General features: G+C 35.1%; 1 protein-coding gene across 1 annotated transcript in view; it reads left to right on the forward strand.

Annotated features, from left to right (window-relative positions):
* Window positions 1-1,532: 1,532 nt before the first annotated feature.
* LOC129217183 (uncharacterized) overlaps window positions 1,533-23,635 on the forward strand; it is a 55,631-nt gene continuing 33,528 nt past the window's right edge. Inside the window, exons 1-3 of the mRNA XM_054851446.1 lie at window positions 1,533-1,718; window positions 4,460-4,645; window positions 18,016-18,119. Coding sequence (XP_054707421.1) covers window positions 1,622-1,718; window positions 4,460-4,645; window positions 18,016-18,119 — 387 coding nt within the window. The 5' untranslated portion in view covers window positions 1,533-1,621. The remainder of the gene's footprint in view (window positions 1,719-4,459; window positions 4,646-18,015; window positions 18,120-23,635) is intronic.

The raw sequence follows: 23,635 nt of genomic DNA on the forward strand, positions 1-23,635 counted from the left end.
AAAATGTATAACAGTACATGATTGAACAGTCAAAAAATCTATTGCTGTTGTACTGACAAAGTTAAAAAAAAAAGTGCTGCTCTATATTCGACTCCATTCTTATTTTGGAAAGACTTGGAAAAGATATCAACTATCGCTAAAACAAAGAACCAAATCAAAAATACAAAAATTGGTGTAACATGGCTTAAATTACAGCTTATTTACTGGCATACATGTTGCATCCAGCATTGAAGTTGAAAAAATATTAAATGCAAAATCTTTAGAACAAATAAATGTGCAGCAAATTCTATTTCAAGAAATTTTTTTTGCCAAAAACGTTATATCTTCTGCAACAGTGACTGAGTGGTGGAAAAGCCAGGAAAAAGAATTTGAAAAATGCAATGCAATCGTCTTTAAAAGCATAAATGGAATTTTACATTTTTCAATATGTGTGGGGAAATCAATGTAAACCTGTAAAATGGATTCTTTTTTGGGCTTTTTTTAAAAAAAAACATTTTTTAAAAAAACCGCATGGTTTTTTTAAAAAAAAAACCAATTGGTTTAAACCAAACAACCCTGCTAGCAAACTATGAAATTACGGCATGGGGTGTCAAAGCATAGAAAATGTATAAAGTGTTCTGCTCGGGACTTCTCATAAGAAAGTTCGTGACAATGTTGTCAATGCCAAATTTGTTTCCTGCGGCTAAAACAATTTTTATTCATGGAAAATATTTAAAATTAAAATTATAAATAAATAAACTACCCTTCATTTAGACTTAATAATGGAAATTGTTCATTTCTTTGATTACAGAAAATAAAAAGGTTTGAACCTTTAAAACACTTGCAATAACCTGTGAGATGAATTTTTTAAAAGAAGCATTCTTGTAGCCCATGTGTTACTCAGAAATACTATGACATGTAATATTACCTATGTTCATTCAAATCTTGTTCAACTTCTGTCAGCTTTGCAACTAAATTTTTTTGCTCTTGCCTCAGCTGATTGAAAGTACCAACAATTTGTTCTTGAGACAACTTTTTAATTTTTTCATTGCTTTTGCTCGCCTTTTCACTGTCAGTCGCCATCTTTACTGAAGAAAACGAAGTGCAGAAGCAGAGCAAGTCACTTCACTGCCATAAGAAATTAAACATTTTCTTGAATTCTTGTAAAAATAGCTTATTTTTAACATATTTCAAAAATTTTGAATCAAATCATGAAATTATTATTAAAACTGCTACTTGTTTTCTCATTGCCCTCGTAGCTTGCGTCCGACGAGCTCAATTGGTCGCTACCGGTTAACCGATCACGTGACAGCTACTGATCACCTGTTTCAATCAACCGTAGCCAACAAGAATGAATTAACCAATCAACAGCTTAAAATGGTAACCGGTGAGGTAACCGATGGATGATAGAACGCTGCGGTTAATAACTGGTTACTCACCGGTCTACCGGTGAGGTTCGTCGAACGCAAGCAGTGCGAAACCCATCCCCCTCCTATCACTTTCACTTTCACTTTCTGTTTTTGTTATTAAGGGATTTTTTTTTTGTGTGAGTAGGAAAGCAATTCGTATGATATCTGATCATCATCAACTTCATTTTTACGAATGTAGGCACGGGTTATCTTTCTAATAATTGATGGTTTAAATGGCCTCCAATATTATTTACATTCATGATTTGCCTTTTCAACCACGGAGGCAATTATGCCGTATTCTTGATGCAGATCGACGTTGGGAAGAACTTGGTTAGTATATTCTGCATTTTTTTTAAATATAACGTATGAAAAGCGTGGAATTATTGACTATTAATTTTTAGCTTGAAATATGAGCAGCATTGTAAAAGAAAGCTTAAAATTTGGTAAATCTTGTAAATATTCTTCACAAAAGTATTTATTTCTTTCTTAGTTCGCAGTTTCACCCTTTCAAAATTTCTAATCGTTCAACACACTCACAAAGAATTGCAGCAGCTTGTTGAGTTAGCAATTTTTTTTAATTAATTGATAATTGAATTGAGTTAAGTATGTTGAATCTTAAGGTTCAAATCTGCTCATTTTGTTCAACATTTAAGTTTTGAAAATAGGGAAGTTGCAACCTATTAAATGTTCATATTTTGGCTATTGGATATTGTTAATTGACCCTCAAAACTAAAAAATTCACCATCGCCGAATTTTAAAACACCGTGGTTGATTTTTAATGAATTTTTAAAAATCCACGCGCAAAAGTGCGCGCTTCTGAAACGTCACTAGCCTACGTCACAAGGCGCGAATGGGCAACCTTCCGCCGAAGATCCCTTGTTTTCGCTAGGAACATTTTGAGCGCGCTGATATTTTTATTTTTTAGAAATTCAATAATCCTTTTGAACACACTATGGAGACCGGATTCGTTAAAGCACAATCTAAATAATCTTCCTCATGTAAAAACAATGATGATATTCGAATATTTCAGAGAGGATGAGAGGTTTAATGTTCCAGAAACGCGAGGAGTTAAGTGCGAGGAGATAGCCTTTTACGTTTCGTCTTCGAAGTCGAATGCGTGACCTTCGGCTTCTGCCCTACTGGAAGGCGCATGACGTCACTTCCTATGCCATCTGACGTCACAGGCGCTTGAACTTTAAAAATTAATTTAAAAAAAACTACTTATCGTATCGCAAAAATTTTTTCACCTATGATGTTCATACATGTTACTCTATCATATAAAAATAAAATTGAAAAATCGAAAACTTCCCTATTGTTGAAACTTTTATAGAAATTGATGTTATGAATACAGTGATTTGAAAAATTTAGGCCTTCTCTCCCGAGGTTAAGTCGTAGCAACTAACTTAAGTTCTGAAAAGTTTTTGGTATTGTTAAGAAATGATGATATACAGTAGAACCTGGCTTATCCAAGCTAATTGGGACAACTAGTGCCTTGGACAACTCACAACTCTGTAAATAGATTTAGAATGAAATCTTGTCAGGATTGCATTTTTTTAAAATGTATTAATCGAAAATACAGTTGAATATTTTTAAAAGATGAGAAGGAATACATAAAAAATTATGTTTTACAGTTAAAAAATTAAAATAGGAAAACATCTTGTAGTAAGTTTTAAGAAGTCAATTGATTTTTTTTACAATGTCAGGTTAAATATTAAAAGATGCATAAAAAAACACAAATTTCCTGAAAATACTTACTTTCAAATTGAAAATTTATCCTTTTATTAAATTAGCATTGTTTTTTAAAAAGAAATAAAATGCCTCAAAAACATGAAAATAAGACACACCTTGTCTTTTCCAGGGCTTACCTACTTACAAAAAAAAAAAAAAGACTTCATTGTTGGCTCCTTTAATAGAAACCTCGGTTAATTGAAGTTCAATTTAATCTAGGTTGTACCCACATTTTCACTGATTAAAACTTTTTGTCATTTGCATGTTTAATAATTTATTTTATTTCAGTTAGATGCATTTAAAGTTTGTACATAACAAAGATTGTCCTCTTGGGGTCATGAAATGCTGCAATTGCTAAAGAACCCATAAATATGTGAAGCAAATTGTTTTACTTTTCAGTGTAACAACTTAGTTCATTTGCAATTAGTAATAATCTTGCATTAATGTTTCACCAATCAGTCAGCATTGCGCAAAAGCTTCTCAGAAAAAAACCTCAATGACATAGTTTTGAGTAAATAATTTTTGATAACTAATTGTTAACAATAGTATTTTTTAGTGCCAAATCTTGACGCTAAAAAAAATCATTTTTTTAAAACTATATTTTAACAATAGTAGGCAAAAAGAAACCCACAAAAATAATGTAACAAAGTTCCTGTGGGAAACTCATAAATTCATCAGATCAGTACAGTACACAAAAGGAGAAATCATAATTGCGCAATTATGGGCACCCCAATTGTGCAACCACTTGAAATCCCACAAGGCTAACTGAGAATCTGCACTGGCAGTCAGAGGAAGATTATCACTGGAAGAGTGAACATGTAATTTCATGTATTAAACAGTGATTTACCAAAAACCGAGATGTATTCAATATCCCACTTCTGACACCACTACATCCTCCATACAAATGTTTAAATCCTCTACTGGTGGCATACATTGAGTTTATCAGTTAACTAACTAAGGAAAAAATTTCATTTTCAATAAAATCTCAATAAAAGACATTTAACTATTGTCTGACATCATCCAATGGTGTGAAAGTGTAGTATCAAATGGATCACATGCATCAAAATCAAATCACTATTTTTCCTTCGCCCCTGTATAATTAATTCAGATGGAATTGTCGTAACTTGGCCACTTGCTAGATTACACCTAATCGATGGTCAGACTGTATGTTGTTCAATTCGCATAATAGTATTTAGTGTTGTAATTAGACGTTTTTACTTTTGCCTATTGTTATAATTGCAATAACTAATGTGGTATTTATTGCATTCAATTTTATAGTGTTCTTTATTTGTACTTATAAAGCAGCGCAATATTTTTCATATTTATTTTTTTCCTCTTTATAGGTGGCAACCATATGAGTTATGATGTTACAACTTTAACTCTTATTGGCCAGGCTGTTCAGAGGGAGCAAAGTCCTACTTGGGAATTACTGAACAAATACAGTCAGAAAAATGGAACCATTAAACACCTTTTTCTTATGTTAGCCAAAATGGATCATCAAAGGGCAATGTCAGTTTTGCAGCCATATGGTTTGTTGAATCGCTTGTTTAAATATTTTGAAAATGTATAAACTTTTCCTTATTCATTATTAGATAGTGAAATTTAGTAAATGGTACTTTTATAATTGATCTGCAACATATTCTTGCTCTAAGTAATTTGATTTATCTTAATTTTAGACGAATATTTGCATGTTTTTCTAAATCTGCGATCTATTCCCATTAATTTCTGTAAAATTATTTTTTTTGTTTCCTTTAACTTCTTATTTGAATTTAGTTTGTTTTCTAATTTAAAAGTGAGCCTTCATTTCATTTTGTCTGTTTTAGGGAAAATACTTTCAAAATTTTCTTTGTACTAAGATTTAACAATTATTTCTAGTTTACTTCTCCAGCCTTTTCAATTTTTATGTAATTAACCATGGGTGCAAGACCATCCGTCTCAGGATGAATTTCCATCTTGGACAAATTTCCAAGATAGAGGTCGGGACGGAAAGAAATTCGATGACTTTCTTTCAGTTTTTACTTAAAAAAGAAAAACTGAGTGTTTGAAAAATATGCTTTAATTACTGGACCGTTCCATAACCACGAATTTACATCGACATTCTCTCGGTTTTCCGCCATGGACTTGTTTTGTTTGCAACATGCTTTTGGAGGAGTGGCTTTTCGACTCGCGCCGTTTGACTTTTTTAGGTATAGCTCTGTTATTTCCAACTCACTGCATTGCAGACAGAGGAGTTGCTCGCTATTCTCCCCGATTTTTTGAAATAATTGCCTCTAATTGAAAAATCTATTTTCGATCATTCTTTTGTTTTTTTCATTTGCGGGGTTTTTTTTTTGCAAACTTTACAGGCATAAATGAAAATTATGTACGCTCTTAAAATGTCTTAAAGAGTTGAATCTGTATCACCGATTGAGAGTGATTGCTGACAAGATGAAATGTTTTCGCCACAGCAAAGGGCGTCCACATACCAGGTAAAACGGAAACTATCAGGGACTTTGAATATTTCAATGAAAATGGGAATTTTGGAAATAATCGAGGGGAAATTTCAAGCTGGTTTTAAACACCGAGAGCAACCATTCCTGCATTTTTGACTAAGACTTCAGGAATCACTAAATTCCAATGTCATTGAATCTAACACTCGCTAGAATGGAAACATGGGAGGGGGGAGGGAAAGGAAAGGAGAAAAATAGCGGCAGCACGGATTTGCGAAAAAACGCTGCTCTTGCGAAGAGGGTAATCAGTTCACAAATTAACCCACGATACTGAGGTCTTAAAACGTTGATATCTTGGACAATCTAAGAGGGGGAGGGGGAGGTGTTACTCAAGGGTTACAGTATAAAATATCGAAAAACTGAATTGAAAGCCATTTTTGAAGCTAGGAGTGGTTCGATATTTCTCCTCTGCAAACTCTTAAAAATTTAAAAGTCAAAGTTTTAGGCTGTCTTTAATGATGTAAAAGGGGGAAGGGGAAAGTTTTCAAAATGATCAAAAATTGGAGTCTCAAAAACACTAATTTAGGCAATCTTTAGTGAATTTATGAGAGATGGTTTTGGTGTTTTAATATGAAAATGTTTTGTAGCTGATGTATTAAAAACTATTTGAGGCTATAATTAAATGGACTTGAGTGAAATGGCATTTGGGACCCTCTCCCGAAAAGTGTTTGTAATTGAAGTCTTAAAACTTTTAGGCTGTCTTTGGCAATGTCAAGAGGGAGGGAAGGTGCTCTCTTTAGGAGAAATTCCGACACTGGAGTCTTAAAAGAGCAACTTTAGACCGTCTTGGGGTTCGAGGTTCCCCTATCCCAAAAAATATTCAAAGCTGAAGTATTCAGAACTCAGTTTTAGGTAATCTTTATAAGACTTAAGAAGAGGGAATTCGAAGGCTTTCTCTCAATAAGTTTTAGAATTTAAATTCTTAAATCTTCGGTGATAAAAAGGGGAAACCGCAAATTTAAGTCAAATTTAGTGAACTTAGGGGAAGGAGTTCGGGGGGGGGGGGTCTCTTCTTTCCATGCATAGGTATTGAAATGCTATTTTAGCTATTTTTGAGTGAATGAAGAATTAGGGAATTCGGAGGGGGGGGGGGGCGTCTTTCTCAAAACATCTTCGAAATTGAAATCTTAAAACTTTGGGTCGTCTTTGGCGATGTGGGGAGGGGAGTTGCTCTTTCAATAGAAAAATAAATCTTTAACACAAACTTACACTGCTTTTAGTAACCACAATGAGAGGGGGGCAGGTAATCCCCTGCATGGGGTTAGGATTCAGTTCCCCTACTTGTTTTTTTAATTAATGAATATTGGAAAGGATACCTTGTTTAAAAAATATATATACTTCACTGAAGCGATTTTTTATTGCTAATTTCACCACCTGCTATCTTATAAAAGAATTCTTTTTCAAATGAAGACTGTGTGGGGGAATGGTGCCAATTCATTATCATTTAGTCGGCCATACCCTTCCCCCACCTTTCCTTCATTTCTGGTTTGTTGGCGCTACCTTATGTAGACATTCCGATCAGAACTGATTTGTGTTGCAAAAGTGAAAGCCTATGTCCTAAGCGATTTTATTGCTACAATAAAAATGTTTACGATCGGCAAAAACTAATGGTGCTGCGCTGCAAACGCTTTTACCCCTAACATTATCCAACATCGTCTAAAATTGCATTATTGGCACTTTAATTTCGAAATATTGCCGAAGGAGGGTTCCTGAACTCCATCCCTTCCATAGTGCATTCAAGGAGCATATAAACATTATGAAAGATGGAGTACAATTTCATTTTTAAAACTTCGATTTCTGGGAGAGCCCAGAACACCCCCCTACCTTTTCTCTAATATTTTTGAAGGTTTCCCCAATACTGTTATTTTGGGACTATCAGTTTGAAATAATTGATGTAAGAGTCCCTGAACCCCTCCTTTCCAAAACTTTACCAAAATGACCTACCATAGCGTTTTTTGGACTTCAATTAAAAAAAATTTCTGGGGAGAGTCCCCCAGACCCCCCCCCCCCCTCCACTTATCGCCAGACTTTAGATTTTTTGAAATTATGATGTCAAATCGCTTAAATATTACAATTTAAAGGCTTAAAATTTAAATCAAACACAGATTCGAAAACTGGCATTGTTAAAATCTACATCATTAATCCAACATAAATTTTTCCTTAAGCCTGTATGCGGGCGGGGGGAGGGGAGCTGAAAATATTTTCCGTCTTGAACACATCACCAAACTTGCACCCTTGTAATTAACCTTTTGAGTTAGTAATCATAATCTAAGGTTGTCCAAACTCATTAGATTGATGATATGGAATTTTAATGGCATCAAAATCAATTTGTATCACAATGGATACAAAAGCACAAAACATCTAAAAGTTAAAAGAAATGGAAATAAAAATTTTGTGGTATAGTCCCTTCCCCCTTTTTAAGAAGCAACTTCTTTGTACTTCGTTTTGAAAACCATTTAAGAACAATTCATTTTTGGTTTGCATCAGGTATACAAATACAAATATAAAAGTGTCGACCAGCAACAGGCTCTAGGCCCAGCTAGACTGGTCCTAGTCAATTTACAATCCCCAGTGAAGATCAATGGCCCTCTTAAAACTATCTACTCCCTTGCTCATTACCACCTCTTCCGGTAAACTGTTTCATGGTTCCACTACCCTGCTAAAATAATAATTTTTCCTAACATCCATGTTAGCCTGAGATTTAAATAGCTTAAAACAATGTCCCCTTGTCCTGTTTTCAGTGCTAAACTTCAGCCCCGTAACATCTTTCATTTTAATAAATTTAAACAACTGAATCATGTCCCCTCGGTCTCTTCTTTGCTCATTTTTAGCCTTCTAAGCCTGGAATCATAGTCTAAGTGAGAAAGTCCATTTATTAGCCTTGTAGCTCGCCTTTGAACCCTTTCCAATACATTAATGTCTTTCTTAAGATAAGGAGACCAAAACTGAACAGCATACTCCAAATGAGGTCTTACCAAACTTCTATATAAGGGCAGAAGAACTTCTTTAGATTTGTTTGAAATAGAGCTATTGATAAACCCAAGCATCTTATTGGCCTTGTTACTAGCAATGCTGCACTGTTGGCTAAACTTTAAATCCTGACTTATTAAGACCCCCAGATCAGTAACTTTGCCTGACTAATGACTGAACCTTGCAAATAATAACTTGTACACTTATTTCCATGCCCTAAATGTAGCACTTGACATTTCCCAACATTAACAGCCATACCCCATTTATCAGCCCACTCCGTAATATGATCTAGATCCTGTTGCAGCTGTTTTGCTTGTTCCTCATTTTCTACAGTCCCCATAACTTTAACATCATCAGCAAAACAATTCATGTTCCCAGAAATATTTTTGTGAATATCTTTCGTAAAAACAATGAACAAAACAGGCCCTAACACTGATCCTTGAGGAACCCCGCTTAAAACCTCACTTCAATTAGAATAATTTCCCCTTACAACTACCCTTTGTTTCCTTCCGGTCAGCCAGTTTTTTATCCAAATGAAAGTTTTCCCTCCTATTCTTATATCAGCTAATTTGCTAAGTAGAGCAACATGCGGTACCTTATCGAAAGCTTTTTGAAAATCAATGTAAACAACATCTACAGGCTTCTTATTGTCCAAAGCCATGGTAACTTTGTCATAGAAATGTAATAAATTAGTTGCACAAGATTTACCTTTCCTGAAACCGTACTGAAAACTAGTCAATAGATTATTAGTCTCTAGAAAATTTACTATCTTAATTTTTATCAGTGTTTCAAAAATTTTGCAAATCATCGAAGTTAGACTCACCGGTCTATAATTTCCCGCACTCCCTTTAGACCCTTTCTTGAAGAGCGGTGTAATGTTAGCCAGCTTCCAGTCCTCTGGCACTGTCCCCAAGTTATAAGAAGCATTGAAAATATTTACGATTATAGTATAAATTGGTCTATCGTATATGCAGGGCCCAATTAAGATATCAGGAAGCCCTAGGCCATGCATTTTTTCTGGGCCCCTGTGTTATCAATCTTGAAAATTTTAGCCACTGGATAAAACAGTAGTAGTTATTGGCTGAAGCAATTTTAGCCATTTGGGGGTCCCTAAAAAGTGGCCGCCTTAGGCCACAGCCTAGTTGGCGTATTCAGTAACTAGGCCCTGTGTATACAGGGTGTTCCATTTTAACCTGCAAGACCTTTATTTTCGCAACTGTTAGTCCTAGATGTATATTTCCAATTGCAAAAATGTTCAAAATTAGATGCAGAGTTAAGATATTGAAAGTTTGAAGTAAAAATAAGTCAAAAAATACAAAATATAACTTTTTATATGGCCCCAGGTCCCCCTTACTTATATTTAGGGAAAGTTTCTCCATTGAAAAATCATTCCAACAGAAAAATTTTGACATTAGTATGACCAATATTCCCCGAGCTATGAAATGCAGCGTTTTGTGACTTAACCACTTTACACTCGCCATCAATAACACCTTTTGATGGCAGGGCCGGATTTAGGGGAGATCAGGTGGGGCTACTGCCCCTGGGCCTCCACAACAAAGGGGCCCCCACAATAAAATTTTTACAAAATACCCTAACTTTCACAGGTCAAAAAAAATCGAAAATATCGAATATATACATATATATCAAAATATTCGGATATATGTCAAAGTATCGGATATTTTCGAAAATATGATGATCTTTTTGAATTCTGATTAGGGGCCTCCACTCCTTCGTTGCCCCGGGGCCTCCACACTTCCAAATCCGGCCCAGTTTGGGGGTTAACCCTACAGCGGTTAACAAGGGTTTAAAATTATATTTGTGCATATAGTGTGATTTTTCAAATTGTTTGAGGTTTTGTAGTGTGCTTTTGCGTATCTTGGCATAACATTTGCATTTATTCCTTTTAGCATCGCTGAGAGTGGAAGTTCCCTTTTCATTTTAAATGCAAAAGTTAATGAAATATAATGACACCTAAGAGCGCTGTTTCATCTAAAGTTTGTGAAGATAAAAAGAGAAAGTTTCATGACAATTAAAGAAAAGCTAGAGCTTCTTGAAAAGCTGAAGCTCAACTAAAAAATGCGCTGAAGGTAGCACGAGAATTAGGTATGAGTGAATCTTCCATACAAACAATTACAACTCAAGAAAAGGAAATCCGTAAAAATTCACAGAGTACACTGTTAAAAATTCAGGAAGATTTTCTGGTAATTGTTACTGTAAAATGGCGGACTAACGCATCGCTGATTTTTACGGTAATTTATACCGGAGAAATAAGCGATCCCAGCGCCAATTGGTTGCTGTGGCCTACCGAGGAAACCGTTAAATTTTACAGTAATATTTGATTTTTACGGTAATAGTTTCTGGCAACATGGATGCCAGTAACAATTACCGTAAATTTTCCCGAAAATTTTTAACAGTGTCTTAGTAAAATGCACAAATTTATGAAAATGGAAACTGCTCATGTATTGTGTACAAATATCATTAATGGATCGACTGTACAGTACAACTAAAGATGCATTTTTTTTTCTTACTATATACTGTGCCTACCGTATACCGGTTTATTTTTTCTTTCTTTCCCATTATTCATTGATTTTGTACATCATAGCAGTATTTTATGTTGAATAAAACGTTTTTTTTAAATACAAGTAAACATTCAGTTCTTTATGTAAGAAACAGTAATGTACAGTTAGTTAAGAGATGGTTTTTAACAGTTTGAGGGGGTGTTTACAAGTGTTCAAAATAATTGGGTACGTTTATAAAAAAATTTACACATACCCTTTTCCTCAACGCGAAATTTCGACTTACACGAGGGGTCTTGGAATGCATCCCTCGCGTAAGTCGGGACTCGACTGTACTACAAGGCAATATACATTGAGGTTTGTAAAATGGTGCAATTTTGCATTATTGGGCGATTTACATCAACTGGACGCACACAGGTCATTGCAGTTGAACAAGAGTGCTTGCTTTTATTAAACAGAGGTGAAAGAGAAGATAACATTTTGAAAAATCAACTGAGTTTTTCAAAAAAGACCTAGACATTAAGAGACTGCGTTTACACTTGAATATGTTAGCCGATATCACTAATGAAAAAACAACTGGTCTTAAAAAGCATGCATAAATTAAATTACCTTTTTACAAAAATACTGCGTGTGTTTGTATTTATTTCTTCCTTTTTTCAAAGCCAAAAAATATGTGTCGGGCTTGTCGAGTTTTCGAGGTTCTAATGTTGATTATATGACTTTAAAATGCTTTAAAAAACTTTAAAACTCACTATTTTTCATCTCAAATTCAGAAAATTTCCTGCGGCATGCCCCCCCCCCCCCCCCCGATATTTTTTAAGTCTGCGTCTCTGAGAGTGCCCTTCAATGCAAGTCAAGCACCCTACCTTTTCCATGCCTAGCTACGGCACTGCATGACTCCCCATAAAATAAAACAAAAAAATGTCTCTTGCTATGACAAGTGACATGATCTAGTTGAACCAGAAAAATTTGTATACCAATTTTTGGATTTTTTTACTTTGAAAACGCCATGCCACATACTGTTTGTTTGTTTACATTATACACACCAGAAAATATGTAAATTGGCATTTTCAAGGCACAAAAATCAACCTTTATTTGGAGGGGGGATCTCCGTGGGTTTACATAACCACCTAAACCCCCGGTGATGACTGGGCTAGCCCCCCCCAATAAGTTTTGCAAGTCGGCGCCCCTGGAGGGGACATGATACAGTTGTTTAAATTTATCAAAATGAAAGATGTTTATGGTTTAAATTTTTACACAGAAAGGAGGGCAAAGGGGTCTTTATTTTAAGCTATTCAAATCTCAGGCTAACCGGGAAATTAAGAAAAATTATAATGTTAGTGGGGCTATAAGCACTTGGAACAGCTTACCGGAAGAGGTGGTAATAAGTGAATAAGCAAGGGTGGGGGGGGGGAATAGCTTTATGGAGGACCATTGATCTTCATTGGGGACTAATAAACTGACTAGAAGCAGCCTAGCTGGGTTCAGCCTGTTGCTGGTCGTTGCATTTGTAATTGCAAATCATTATTTTTTAAAAAAATTTCATCTTGTTACTTTTTGATTTATAGAAAAAAAATTGTTCAAAGCATAATGATTTTGTTAAACAGTTGTCAGATGCTTTTTCATCCATTAGTTCATTTATTTTTGTTTTGGAAAAGGAGTTCCTTGCAACCCCAAAACTTGCAAAGCTAATGTGTCTGCAATTCTTATTTCTATTTGTTTATTTTTAGCTATGTTATAAATTTTGTTCCTATCAGGGGCGGATCCAGACTATGGATTTGGGACGGGAACTTTTTAGCAGTTTATGTTTATGGGGGGAGGGGGGATATAAAATTACTCATTAAAAAAATAACCGTAGAAATTGAGTTTTACAACTTATTCTCTTTTAACGCTTCTTGTAAAAAACATTTTTGCTTTACAAATTTTGCAAGTAAATTTTCGGAAAATATTTTAAAAAGTGTAATTTTTATTGTTATATTTATATTTTTTTAATCCTAAAATTTTCGCCAACTGATAAAGGGGGTCCGGGGGTTCTCCCCCGTAAAAATTTAGAAATTACAGCCCTAAGAACTCAGTTTTAGACGGCATCTGATGATGTTACGGGGAGGAAAGGTTCGAGGAGCTTTACGAGGAGTTTAAAAACGCGATTATAGGCGATAATTGTTGACGGTAAGGAAAGAGATGGGACTTTTGGGGGCTGCCCTAGATCGATTTTTTTTGTAAAATAGATCGAAACCGATCACCCCATTGCCCAATTTTTCAAAATTAAAGTTCCTAAAACGCAGGTACAGACTAACTTTGATGATGTTACGAGTAGTGGGGTTCTGGGGCTCTTACCAAAAATTTTTTCGAAATTGAAGTCCTAGGAAACGAAGTTTTTAAGCGATATTCAGTGAAGAAGTATTTAAATGCTCTCCCCCTTAAAATTTTTCGAAATTGTAATTTTTTAGATTTTTTTTTAGATTTTTAGATTTCCTAGGAGAGCATTCGAGCCCTTGTCCGGAAATTTTTCTTAATTCATGTCTTAAAAACGTGACTGCAGACCATATTTGGTAACATTAGGGTTTTGGCAATTTTTCAAATTTGAAGCTTCAAAAAAGCAATATTAATCGATTCTCGATGTCTTTAGAATGCGAGGTGTTAGGTAGTTTTCCCTTGGAATTTTTTCAGAATTCAAGCCCCGAAAACAAGATTTGAGACACTATTTAAAGGTTTCGGCGGGGAAAAGGGGGCTTCCCAATCATGAGATTTTCTCATTTTTAGACCGACTAGGAAAACGAAAAAAAAATGGTGGGGATGTAATTAACTGATCAGTAAACCACCACGATTGAAAATTTTTATCTCAAGGTTCTTTTAAAAAGAAATTTAGATTTTTTCGTGACATTCTTTTTTCAACTTATTAAAATAACTTCATTTTTTCCAAGGTTCGTTCCATTATTCTCTCTAATTGTAAGAAATGCTTTTGAGAAACATTCTAATCAGCATTCTGGGGTGGTCCCTCACCCCCTCTGGTTGCGCCACTGAATTGTAGAAGCTTTAAATTTTTTGATGAAATCTACACCAAATGAATACAAAAGAGTTTAAACAGGTTTGTGCTCAAAAAGCCTTATTTTGAAAGATTACTGGAAAACAGATGCAAAAAGCAAGTACGAAAATTTGGGAGACTGGAAATAGCCCTAAAGTGGATAAATTGAACTACTACTGGGAAGCTGTACTGTGCGATATCGATGAGCCTTTTAGTACGATGAAAAATATTTACTCAGTCCCCCGAACTCGAATTTTTATGTAAACTTCTCACAGTATTATAACCTATGATGTAAGCATTTAATTTTATATTTTTCTATAACTGTCTTCACATTCCTGCATGGTCGGATCTTCGATTTTTCAGAACCGGAGCAAAACCTAAAAACCCTGCCACCCTTTACCCACCTTCGTTGAAATTTTATATCGAGGTTCAACGAGAAAACAACAGAAATAGTGTAAATTTGCATCTTCCTAGAAGTTGTCTCCCGGCAGCCCGGGGGGGGGGGGGAAAGGGTATCGACTGTGTAAAAAAGGTAAACCAAGGGTATTGGGGTCTAGATCCGGCAGTGCGATTCCTATATTCACGCAAGTAGGCACAAATTCATTTATTAAACAATTTCTGTTTTTCTGTATCAGAGCATGTATCAAATACTGAAAACAAAGTGTGTCTACAATGAGATGTTCTCGTTTTAGTTTAGTGTCAGCTCCAACCCAATGTCTTTTTTTTATTAAAAAAAATGCATTCGTTTTATTAATCTAATTTTGTTGCATTATAATAGGGAACTAGTTGGTACAGTTATCACTTATTAAATGTTTCTCCTAGGATGCATTCCCTCCAAGCTATGTTACCAAACAGAAAAACTTAATCTTTAAAATGTCAACTACTGGTGGTTTTACCTTACCCTGTTTTCTGAACAGTTTTTGGTTTACTTGGGATTTTGTGTTTTGGAAAAGGACATTTCCCAGTTCCCCTCTTTGGATCCGCTTTTGCAATTCTCTCCTCGCTTTTCACCGCTCCTTTCTGCAAACTCAATTTCTATAAAACAGAAGAATTTTCCTGCACTCTATTCTAAAAGTTTTTCGGTACATATGAGATTTGGGGGGGGGGGTACATTCTTCCAGTTCCCCACGGTGGATCTGCTTCTGCTATTGTCTAATTGCTTTTCCTGGAGCCTTTCGTCAAGTTCTAAAAAAAACAGTAAAAAAAAATAATGTACGTTGTTCTCTGAACAGTTTTAGGATCACTTGGGACTTTTTTTTTTTTTTGAGAGAGAAAGAAGAGAAGAACATTCCCCAGTTCCCCTTCTTGGATCCGCTTTTGCAATTCTCTCTTCGCTTTTCCTCTGCGCCTTTTTTCAAGTTCAAGTTCTATAAAACAGAATTTTCCTGCTCTCTGTTTTAAAACTTTTTAGAAAGGTACAGCACATGAGATTTTGGTAGGAGTCGAACATTTCTCCAGTTCCCCCTTCCGTGGATCCGCTTCCGCTATTGTCTAATCGCTTTTCCTGAAGTCTTTCGTCAAGCTCTAAAAAACAGAAAAAAAAAATCCTGTACTTCGTTTTCTGAACAGTTTTAGGATTACTTGGGATATTTTTTTTTTTTGAAGGGAGAGGAGAAAATTCCCCAGTTTCCCTCCTTGGATCCGCTTTTGCAATTCTCTTTTAGCTTTTCCTTGCGCTTTTCTTCAAGTTCAAGTTCTATAAAACAGAAGAATTTTGCTGTACTCTGTTGTGAAAATGTTTAGGTACACTTGAGATTATGGGGGGAGGGGAACATTCCTCCAGTTCCCCCACGGATCTGCCATCCGCTCTGCTATTGCCTGATCGTTTTTCCTGGAGCCTATTTTCAAGTTCAAGTTCTATAAAACAATACCTTCCTATTCTCTGTTCTAAAACCTTTTAGGTACACATGATATGTTGGGAGAGGGGAACATTCCTCCAGTTCCCTTCCGTGGATCCGTTTCTGCTGTTTTCTAATCGCTTTTCCTGGAGCTTTTCTTCAAGCTCAAGTTCTATAAAATAGAAGAATTTTCCTGCACTCTGTTGTGAAAATTTTTTGGTATAAAGGATTTGGGGGGGGGGGGACATTCACTCAGTTTCCCCCCGTAGAGACCTGCTTCTGCTGTTGTCTAATTGCTTTTCCAGATACCTTAGTTCACGTTCTAAAAAACGGAAAGAAAATTCTGTACTCCTGTTTCCTGAGCTGTTTTAGGTACACTTGGATTTTTTTGAGGGGGGGGGGGGTGGGACATTCCCATAGTTCTCCTATTTGAATCTGCTTTTGCAATTCTCTCCTCACTTTTCCTGAAGTTCAAGTTTTAAAAAACGGAAGAATTGTGGTATTCTGTTCTGAAAATTCTTAGGTACACTTGGGATTTTGGAGGGGGAACGTTCCCCCAGTTCCCCTCCCGTGGATCCGCGCCTGGTTCCTATATTCATTTGACAGTACCTTATCACGTAAAGGTAAGTATTTTGTTTGTTAGAAAATACTTTGTTATCTTTAACTGAAAAAACCGTAGAAATTAAAAAAAAAAAAAAAAAAAACCTGAATACTTTCACTCAAAAAAAGGGGGGGGGGGGAGGAAGAGGGCAACTCTTTTGTTTGGGTGAAACTTTATTCTATCAAAATATGGACAATTAATTAAGTTTCAAGGTTCGCAAAAGCTTTTCCCTTTGTTGCATTTTTATCTATCCCATATTAACTTATCAAAAAGGTTTCTTTTAATCACCTTCACACATAACAGAGTTATTTTGAGACAACTAATATGAAAATACACAAAGGCAAGTTCATCACTTGAATTCCAGGGTATATATATATATATATATACTCAAAATGAATTATCTAGAAAAACAGCAAAAACGTTGCCCTCTTACATGTAAATACATTAATTTCTCCCAGCCAGAGGGGAAATTCTGTCCCCTTGACCACCCTAAATGACAGGCCGGCACAAAAGATAAAAAGACAAATGATAAGTATTTTTTTTACAGCCAATTAATGAATTTTTTGTTTACTTTTTTAAAATTATTAGCTGATTAAGGCAGAAATGCTGTTTTTGAAATATTTTTTAAAGGTTAATTTTCAAAAGTTCTTTGGTACAAGTTCATGCTCAAATAATTTGAAGGATTAATTCCTATCCTTATCTTTCCCCGAAAATTTCAGGATCACCAACTAACAAATTTCTTAAGGAATGCAATGCTGATGATACTTCTATTTTCAGTAACATCAAAAGTTGGTCAGTTTGAAGAAAATTATTGAACGACATGCAATAAAATGCCCATGACAGAACGAGACCCATACGAGCCCCCTTCCGTCACGAGCATTTTATTGCACGTTCATCAATTATTTTATTTAAAAATGACAAGTTTAATGTTCTACAGAATTCTTACGACAAATCCTTACTGTTGTTATCAAAAGCTAAACTTCTAACTTTTTAAATTTGTATTTATAAAACAAAATATACTGAAAAATGTCCCATTCCACCAAATGGAATGGCCCTATAAGCAATTGTAAATAGTACTAATTCCTTTTCAAATGTAGCTAAGCATTTCTTTATTTTTTCTTGATATCACTTGTTCATGGTTTTTACAAATGCAACTGCTAATGTGGACAAATTCATGGATTTTTGACATTTTATATTAACCGAGTTCAACTGTATTTGGAAACTTCATCACAAAATTTTCAGGTGTATAGAGTGTCTTATTTTTATGGAAACAAAGGGCAACATGTTTTTATGTAAAGGCAAGGAGGGAAAATTTGTTGCATAGAAAGAGCAGGCTGGTCAGGCCACTCTTGAACAAATGCCTTGGGAAAACATTAATTCTGGAAACAATAACTGATTTGAATGTTATTAATTAATACTAAGCAATATTTAGTTAGTTTTACCTTTTTTCCTTTTTTTAGTGGATGCAAAGTATCATTGCCTGTTACGAAATGAAAGTTTAAGAACTTCAACATTTTTAAGCTGTTTGAAACAAGAACATAACCCTGGATCAAATTTTTCTCAAGTAAACACTGTTTTAAATTCTAATTATTTTCTATTTCATGTAGTGAATTCTGCTTGACTAATAAACTGAAAAATTTGTTTAGTATGGTTATATTATCTGTGTAAGTTGAAAGCTACATTAATCTAAGAAGGTTCTTCTGCTTTTATATAGGAGTTTAGTAAGACCTCATTTGGAGTATATGCTATTCACTTTTGGTCTCCTTATCTCAGGAAAGATATTTCTGTATTTTGGAAAGGGTTCAAAGAAGGGTTACTAGGCTAGTAAAGGGACTTTCAGACTTAGACTATGATAACAAACGTAATAGGCTTAATATGTATAGCCTGGAGCAAAGGAGAGTCAGAGGGGACATGATTCAGTAATTTAAATATATCAAAATGAAAGATGTTAACTGGTTAAGTTTTTGTACAGAAAGCAGAACGAGTGGTCATTGTTTTAAGCTATTCAAATCTCAGGCTATCCTGGAAATAAGGAAAAACTACTACTTTAGCAGGGTTTTGGGCACTTGGAACAGCTTACTGGAAGAGGCGGTTACGAGCAAGGGGATGGGATAGCTTGAAGAAGGCTATCGATCTTCATTGGGAACTTATAAACTTATAAACCCAGAATCTGTTGCTGGTTGTCATGTTTGTATTTGTATTGTATTTCTATATACTTTATTTAAGTCACTATAATTCATTAGGAATCAAATAATCTTTTTTTTCTATACCATGGCCTTTATGCAGGGCCGTGCTTAAGGGGTGGCAAACTGTGCGGCCACACAAGGCCGCTAAAATATTTTGAAGTTAAAGGGCCGCTAAAATACTGTGAAAAAGTGTCTTCATTCTAATGGTACCAACAAAAAGAAAATGCAATGGGACAAACTTGAGCTACAGTGCATTAAAAATAGGCTATTTTTCATGTGAACGATTTTGACAGCCACTTTGGATGCCAATATCTTTTAGAAAATCAATATTTACGCTCTGCAACTATAACCCATTAAAAGCATGTATATTGACAATAGAATTACAAAGTAAGAGCTTTTGAATCATTTTTGTTCAGAATTTATGACATTTTAAAATCCAGGAAAAAGTTTCTCCTCTACGTTTTTTTTCGACTTTGCATGTGTGCTACACAAAAGTTAATAAACTCAAATTCATAAAAATACGAGAACATACATAAAAAGTAGTCAAAAACTTTGTACTGCATAGTGAATAAAATATGACAACATGTATAAATACAAATTGAGAATGAAAAAAGGTTAAAAAACCAGCAAACAGCTGTTTCGGCACTCTAAAATACAAGTGCCATCATCAGTGCATTAAAAACGAAGACAGGTTCACCCGACGAAAACACAGTCGAGGCGAACAATGGAATGAGAGACAAGTTGTAAAAGATATGAGAGCAGTACCGGAAACGATGACGTCAAGGTTACGTCAGAACTCAGGAGGACAGTTGCACTTAGGAGAAACGTCACGGACAGAAAATAAATCAAATAACAGACTTCCAAACATTAGGAAAAGGGGGAGTGCTAGACAAATCATTGACGATTAAATTAGCATTTTTCCATATGTAATATGACTCCCAAAAATCTAAATCATGAATGGACGAACACCCGTGAATAATTTTGGCGGAAGAAAAAATAAAATTATAACCGCAGGACCAACAATGTTGAGCAATAGAGGAGCATTTGAGATCCTGTTTTTTTGACCTAATTTTCCTGTTCTTTTATCCGGAATTTGAGGGATCGACGAGTCTGCCCAATGTAGGCCAATTTGCACTGGCCGGAAACACTGTAAATGCCCCATCTGTCAAGGTTCGGAACAGGGTGTTTAAGCTGTGAAAATTTTAATTTATTAACAGGAGAAAAAGTGACGGAAAAATGAAACTTTTTTAAGATTTTGGCAATTTGTAGACTGATTTTAGGAAAAAAGGGTAAGACAACGGAACTCGAATAGTTCACAGGAGCAAGTGTTTGATTTTTGTTAGTTGAGCTACATAGCTTCTTATAAATGGTATCAATAATATCTAATGTGAATCCCCGATCCAAGGCAATACTTCGTAGGTAATTCAGTTCTGATGAAAGTAAATTGGAATTTGAACAAATGGCCAAAGCACGGTAAATAAAAGATCTAAAAGCAGCCAATTTTTGTTTAGGAGGATGAACGAATAACTTGTGGGGGGGGGGAAGAGAAACAGCAAAGGGTTTACGGAAAACAGTAGTTGTAAACGTATTGTCATGACGAGTGATGGACACATCAAGAAAAGAAAGATGATTACCAGATTCCAATTCAACCGTAAATTAAATATGTGGGTCAATAGTATTTAGGATGGATAAAAGGTTATCAAGGTCACTGACAAACAAGTCCAAAAGCACAAAAATGTCGTCAACGTACCTGACGTAAAAATCAAATTGCATAATTTTAAATAATTTAAGTTCGAAATAGTGCATGTACAAATCACTTAGAATTGGACTCAAACGGTTGCCCATAGCAAGACCTTCAGTCATCCGGAAAAATTACCGTCGAAAACAAACGTGTTTAGTTTTAAGCAAGAACGTGTTAAATTGCACAATTCATTGATCTCAAAGTAGGAAAAGTGATGTTCAGTTAATCTCATTTTAAGGCAGTCTAACGCATCTTCAACAGGCACGTTAGTGAAGAGTGATTTCACATCAAAAGAGGCCATTCTATGGTTATTTAACTGAAGAATTCGAAGTTTGCGAACAAAGTCAAGAGAGTTCCGAACAGTAAAACAGTTGCTGGAAAGAAGAGGGGAAAAAACGGAAACTAAAAATTTGGCCAATTTATAAGAAGCACTACCAATATTAGAAACAATGGGACGGAGAGGAATGAGTGGTTTATGCACTTTAGGCAAAGCGTAGAATCTAGAACATTGTGCAACAGAAGGAATCAAGCGTTTTTTGTGAAAATCTGGAATCAACGGAGATGACTTAATGGAATTTACTGATAGTTTTTAATTCTTTACCACAAGGATCTTGTTTGATTATTTCATATGGCCCGTCTAAAATTAAGTTATTGCATTTGTTGATATAATCTTTTTTGTTTAGAACAACAATTTGGCCCCCCTTATCAGCGTTTGTAATTACTAAATCAGAGTTAGCACATAAATCTCTTACGGTACGAGTTACATTATATAGCTTGTTGTTATGGAACTGTGAATTGAAGTTAATGTTGTTAGAAATGAGATGGTGGATTGAATCCTTCTGTGTGGAAGTTAAAGCACTAAATTTCAAGGCCTTTTCGACCGGAGCAATTAAAAGAGAAAATAACGGTTTAGATGGAGCCGCAAAATTACTATTGAATTTTAAAGCATTAACTTGAACAGAATTTAAGGAATCATCTGAAAGATTGACGACAGCATTAACATTAACTTTTGGTAAGTTATAAGTTGTAAGATTAGAAGAAACTTTACATAAACTGGTTAACTTTTTATTAAGTACTGATTTGTGTTTGTTTGAATAAAAAGCAGCTCTCTGCCAAGACCTCCTGTCAAAAAATTCAAAATGACGACTGGAATTAGCAACACGTAAATGTAAATCAAAAAGCTCCTGGCTCAATCATTGCAACTTTTTGTCGCGTATCTTGGATGACAGCTCTTAACAGAGCCAATTTAAAGTTGAACAAAGTTTTGTCAATTCTTGTTGACCGAGATAAATTGCACTCAAGTGAAATAAAATTAGGAATAACTCTTCTCCTTTTACATTCACACAAAAAGGATAAATGATCTAAAAATTTAAATTTCTTAACCCGTAGGTTACAAAACCTATTAATGTCAGACATGATAAAAATCAAGGACAAAACAAACAGAAGAAAGGAATGGAAAAAAATGGAATCCACTTACGATCAAAAGCCCGTTGAAGCTAGTGAATACATAAAAAGTAGTCGAAAACTTTGTACTGCATAGTGAATAAATTATGACAACGTGTATAAAGTACAAATTGAGAATGAAAAAAGGTTAAAAAACCAGCAAACAGCTGTTTCGGCACTCTAAAATACAAATGCCATTATCAGTGCATTAAGAACGAAGACAGGTTCACCCTAAACTAAACTCGACTAAAACACAGTCGAGGCGAACAATGGAATGAGAGACGAGTTGTAAAAGATATGAGAGCAGTACCGGAAACGATGACGTCAAGGTTATAATAGAAAGTTAACCAGTTACATGCACTATTTCGAACTTAAATTATTTAAAATTATGCAATTTGATTTTTACGTCAGGTACGTTGGCGACATTTTTGTGCTTTTGGACTCTTCTGTCAGTGACCTTGATAACCTTTTATCCATCCTAAATACTATTGACTTACATATTCAATTTACGGTTGAATTGGAATCTGGTAATCATCTTTCTTTTCTTGATGTGTCCATCACTCGTCATGACAATACGTTTACAACTACTGATTTCCGTAAACCCTTTGCTATTTCTCTTTCCCCCCACAAGTTATCCGTTCATCCTCCTAAACAAAAATTGGCTGCTTTTAGATCTTTTATTTACCGTGCTTTGGCCATTTGTTCAAATTCCAATTTACTTTCATCAGAACTGAATTACCTACGAAGTATTGCGTTGGATCGGGGATTCACATTAGATATTATTGATACCATTTTTAAGAAGCTATGTAGCTCAACTAACAAAAATCAAACACTTGCTCCTGTGAACTATTCGAGTTCCGTTGTCTTACCCTTTTTTCCTAAAATCAGTCTACAAATTGCCAAAATCTTAAGAAAGTTTCATTTTTCCGTCACTTTTTCTCCTGTTAATAAATTAAAATTTTCACAGCATAAACACCCTGTTCAGAACCTTGACAGATGGGGCATTTACAGTGTTTCCTGCCAGTGCAAATTGGCCTACATTGGGCAGACTCGTCGATCCCTCAAATTCCGGATAAAAGAACACGAAAATTACGTCAAAAAAAAGGATCTGAAACGCTCCTCTATTGCTCAACATTGTTGGTCCTGCGGTCATAATTTTATTTTGTCTTCCGCCAAAATTATTCACGGGTGTACGTCCATTCATGATTTAGATTTTTGGGAGTCATATTACATATGGAAAAATGCTAATTTAATCGTCAATGATTTGTCTAGCACTCCCCCTTTTCCTAATGTTTGGAAGTCTGTTATTTGATTTTTTTTTCCGTGACGATTCTCCTGAGTGCAACTGTCCTCCTGAGTTCTGATGTAACCTTGACGTCATCGTTTCCGGTACTGCTCTCATATCTTTTACAACTCGTCTCTCATTCCATTGTTCGCCTTGACTGTGTTTTAGTCGGGTGAACCTGTCTTCGTTTTTAATGCACTGATGATGGCACTTGTATTTTAGAGTGCCGAAACAGCTGTTTGCTGGTTTTTTAACCTTTTTTCATTCTCAATTTGTACTTTATACACGTTGTCATATTTTATTCAATACGAGAACATATTGACAACCAAAAATACTTTGAGCTCCTAAAATTTCAGGTTTCCAGTGTGATTAAATTTCCCGTAATATGAACTTAAACATGGCAATTCGTTAAGACAGACAGAATT

The sequence above is a fragment of the Uloborus diversus genome, chromosome 2 (assembly GCF_026930045.1).
Source record: "Uloborus diversus isolate 005 chromosome 2, Udiv.v.3.1, whole genome shotgun sequence".
NCBI lineage: Eukaryota > Metazoa > Arthropoda > Arachnida > Araneae > Uloboridae > Uloborus > Uloborus diversus.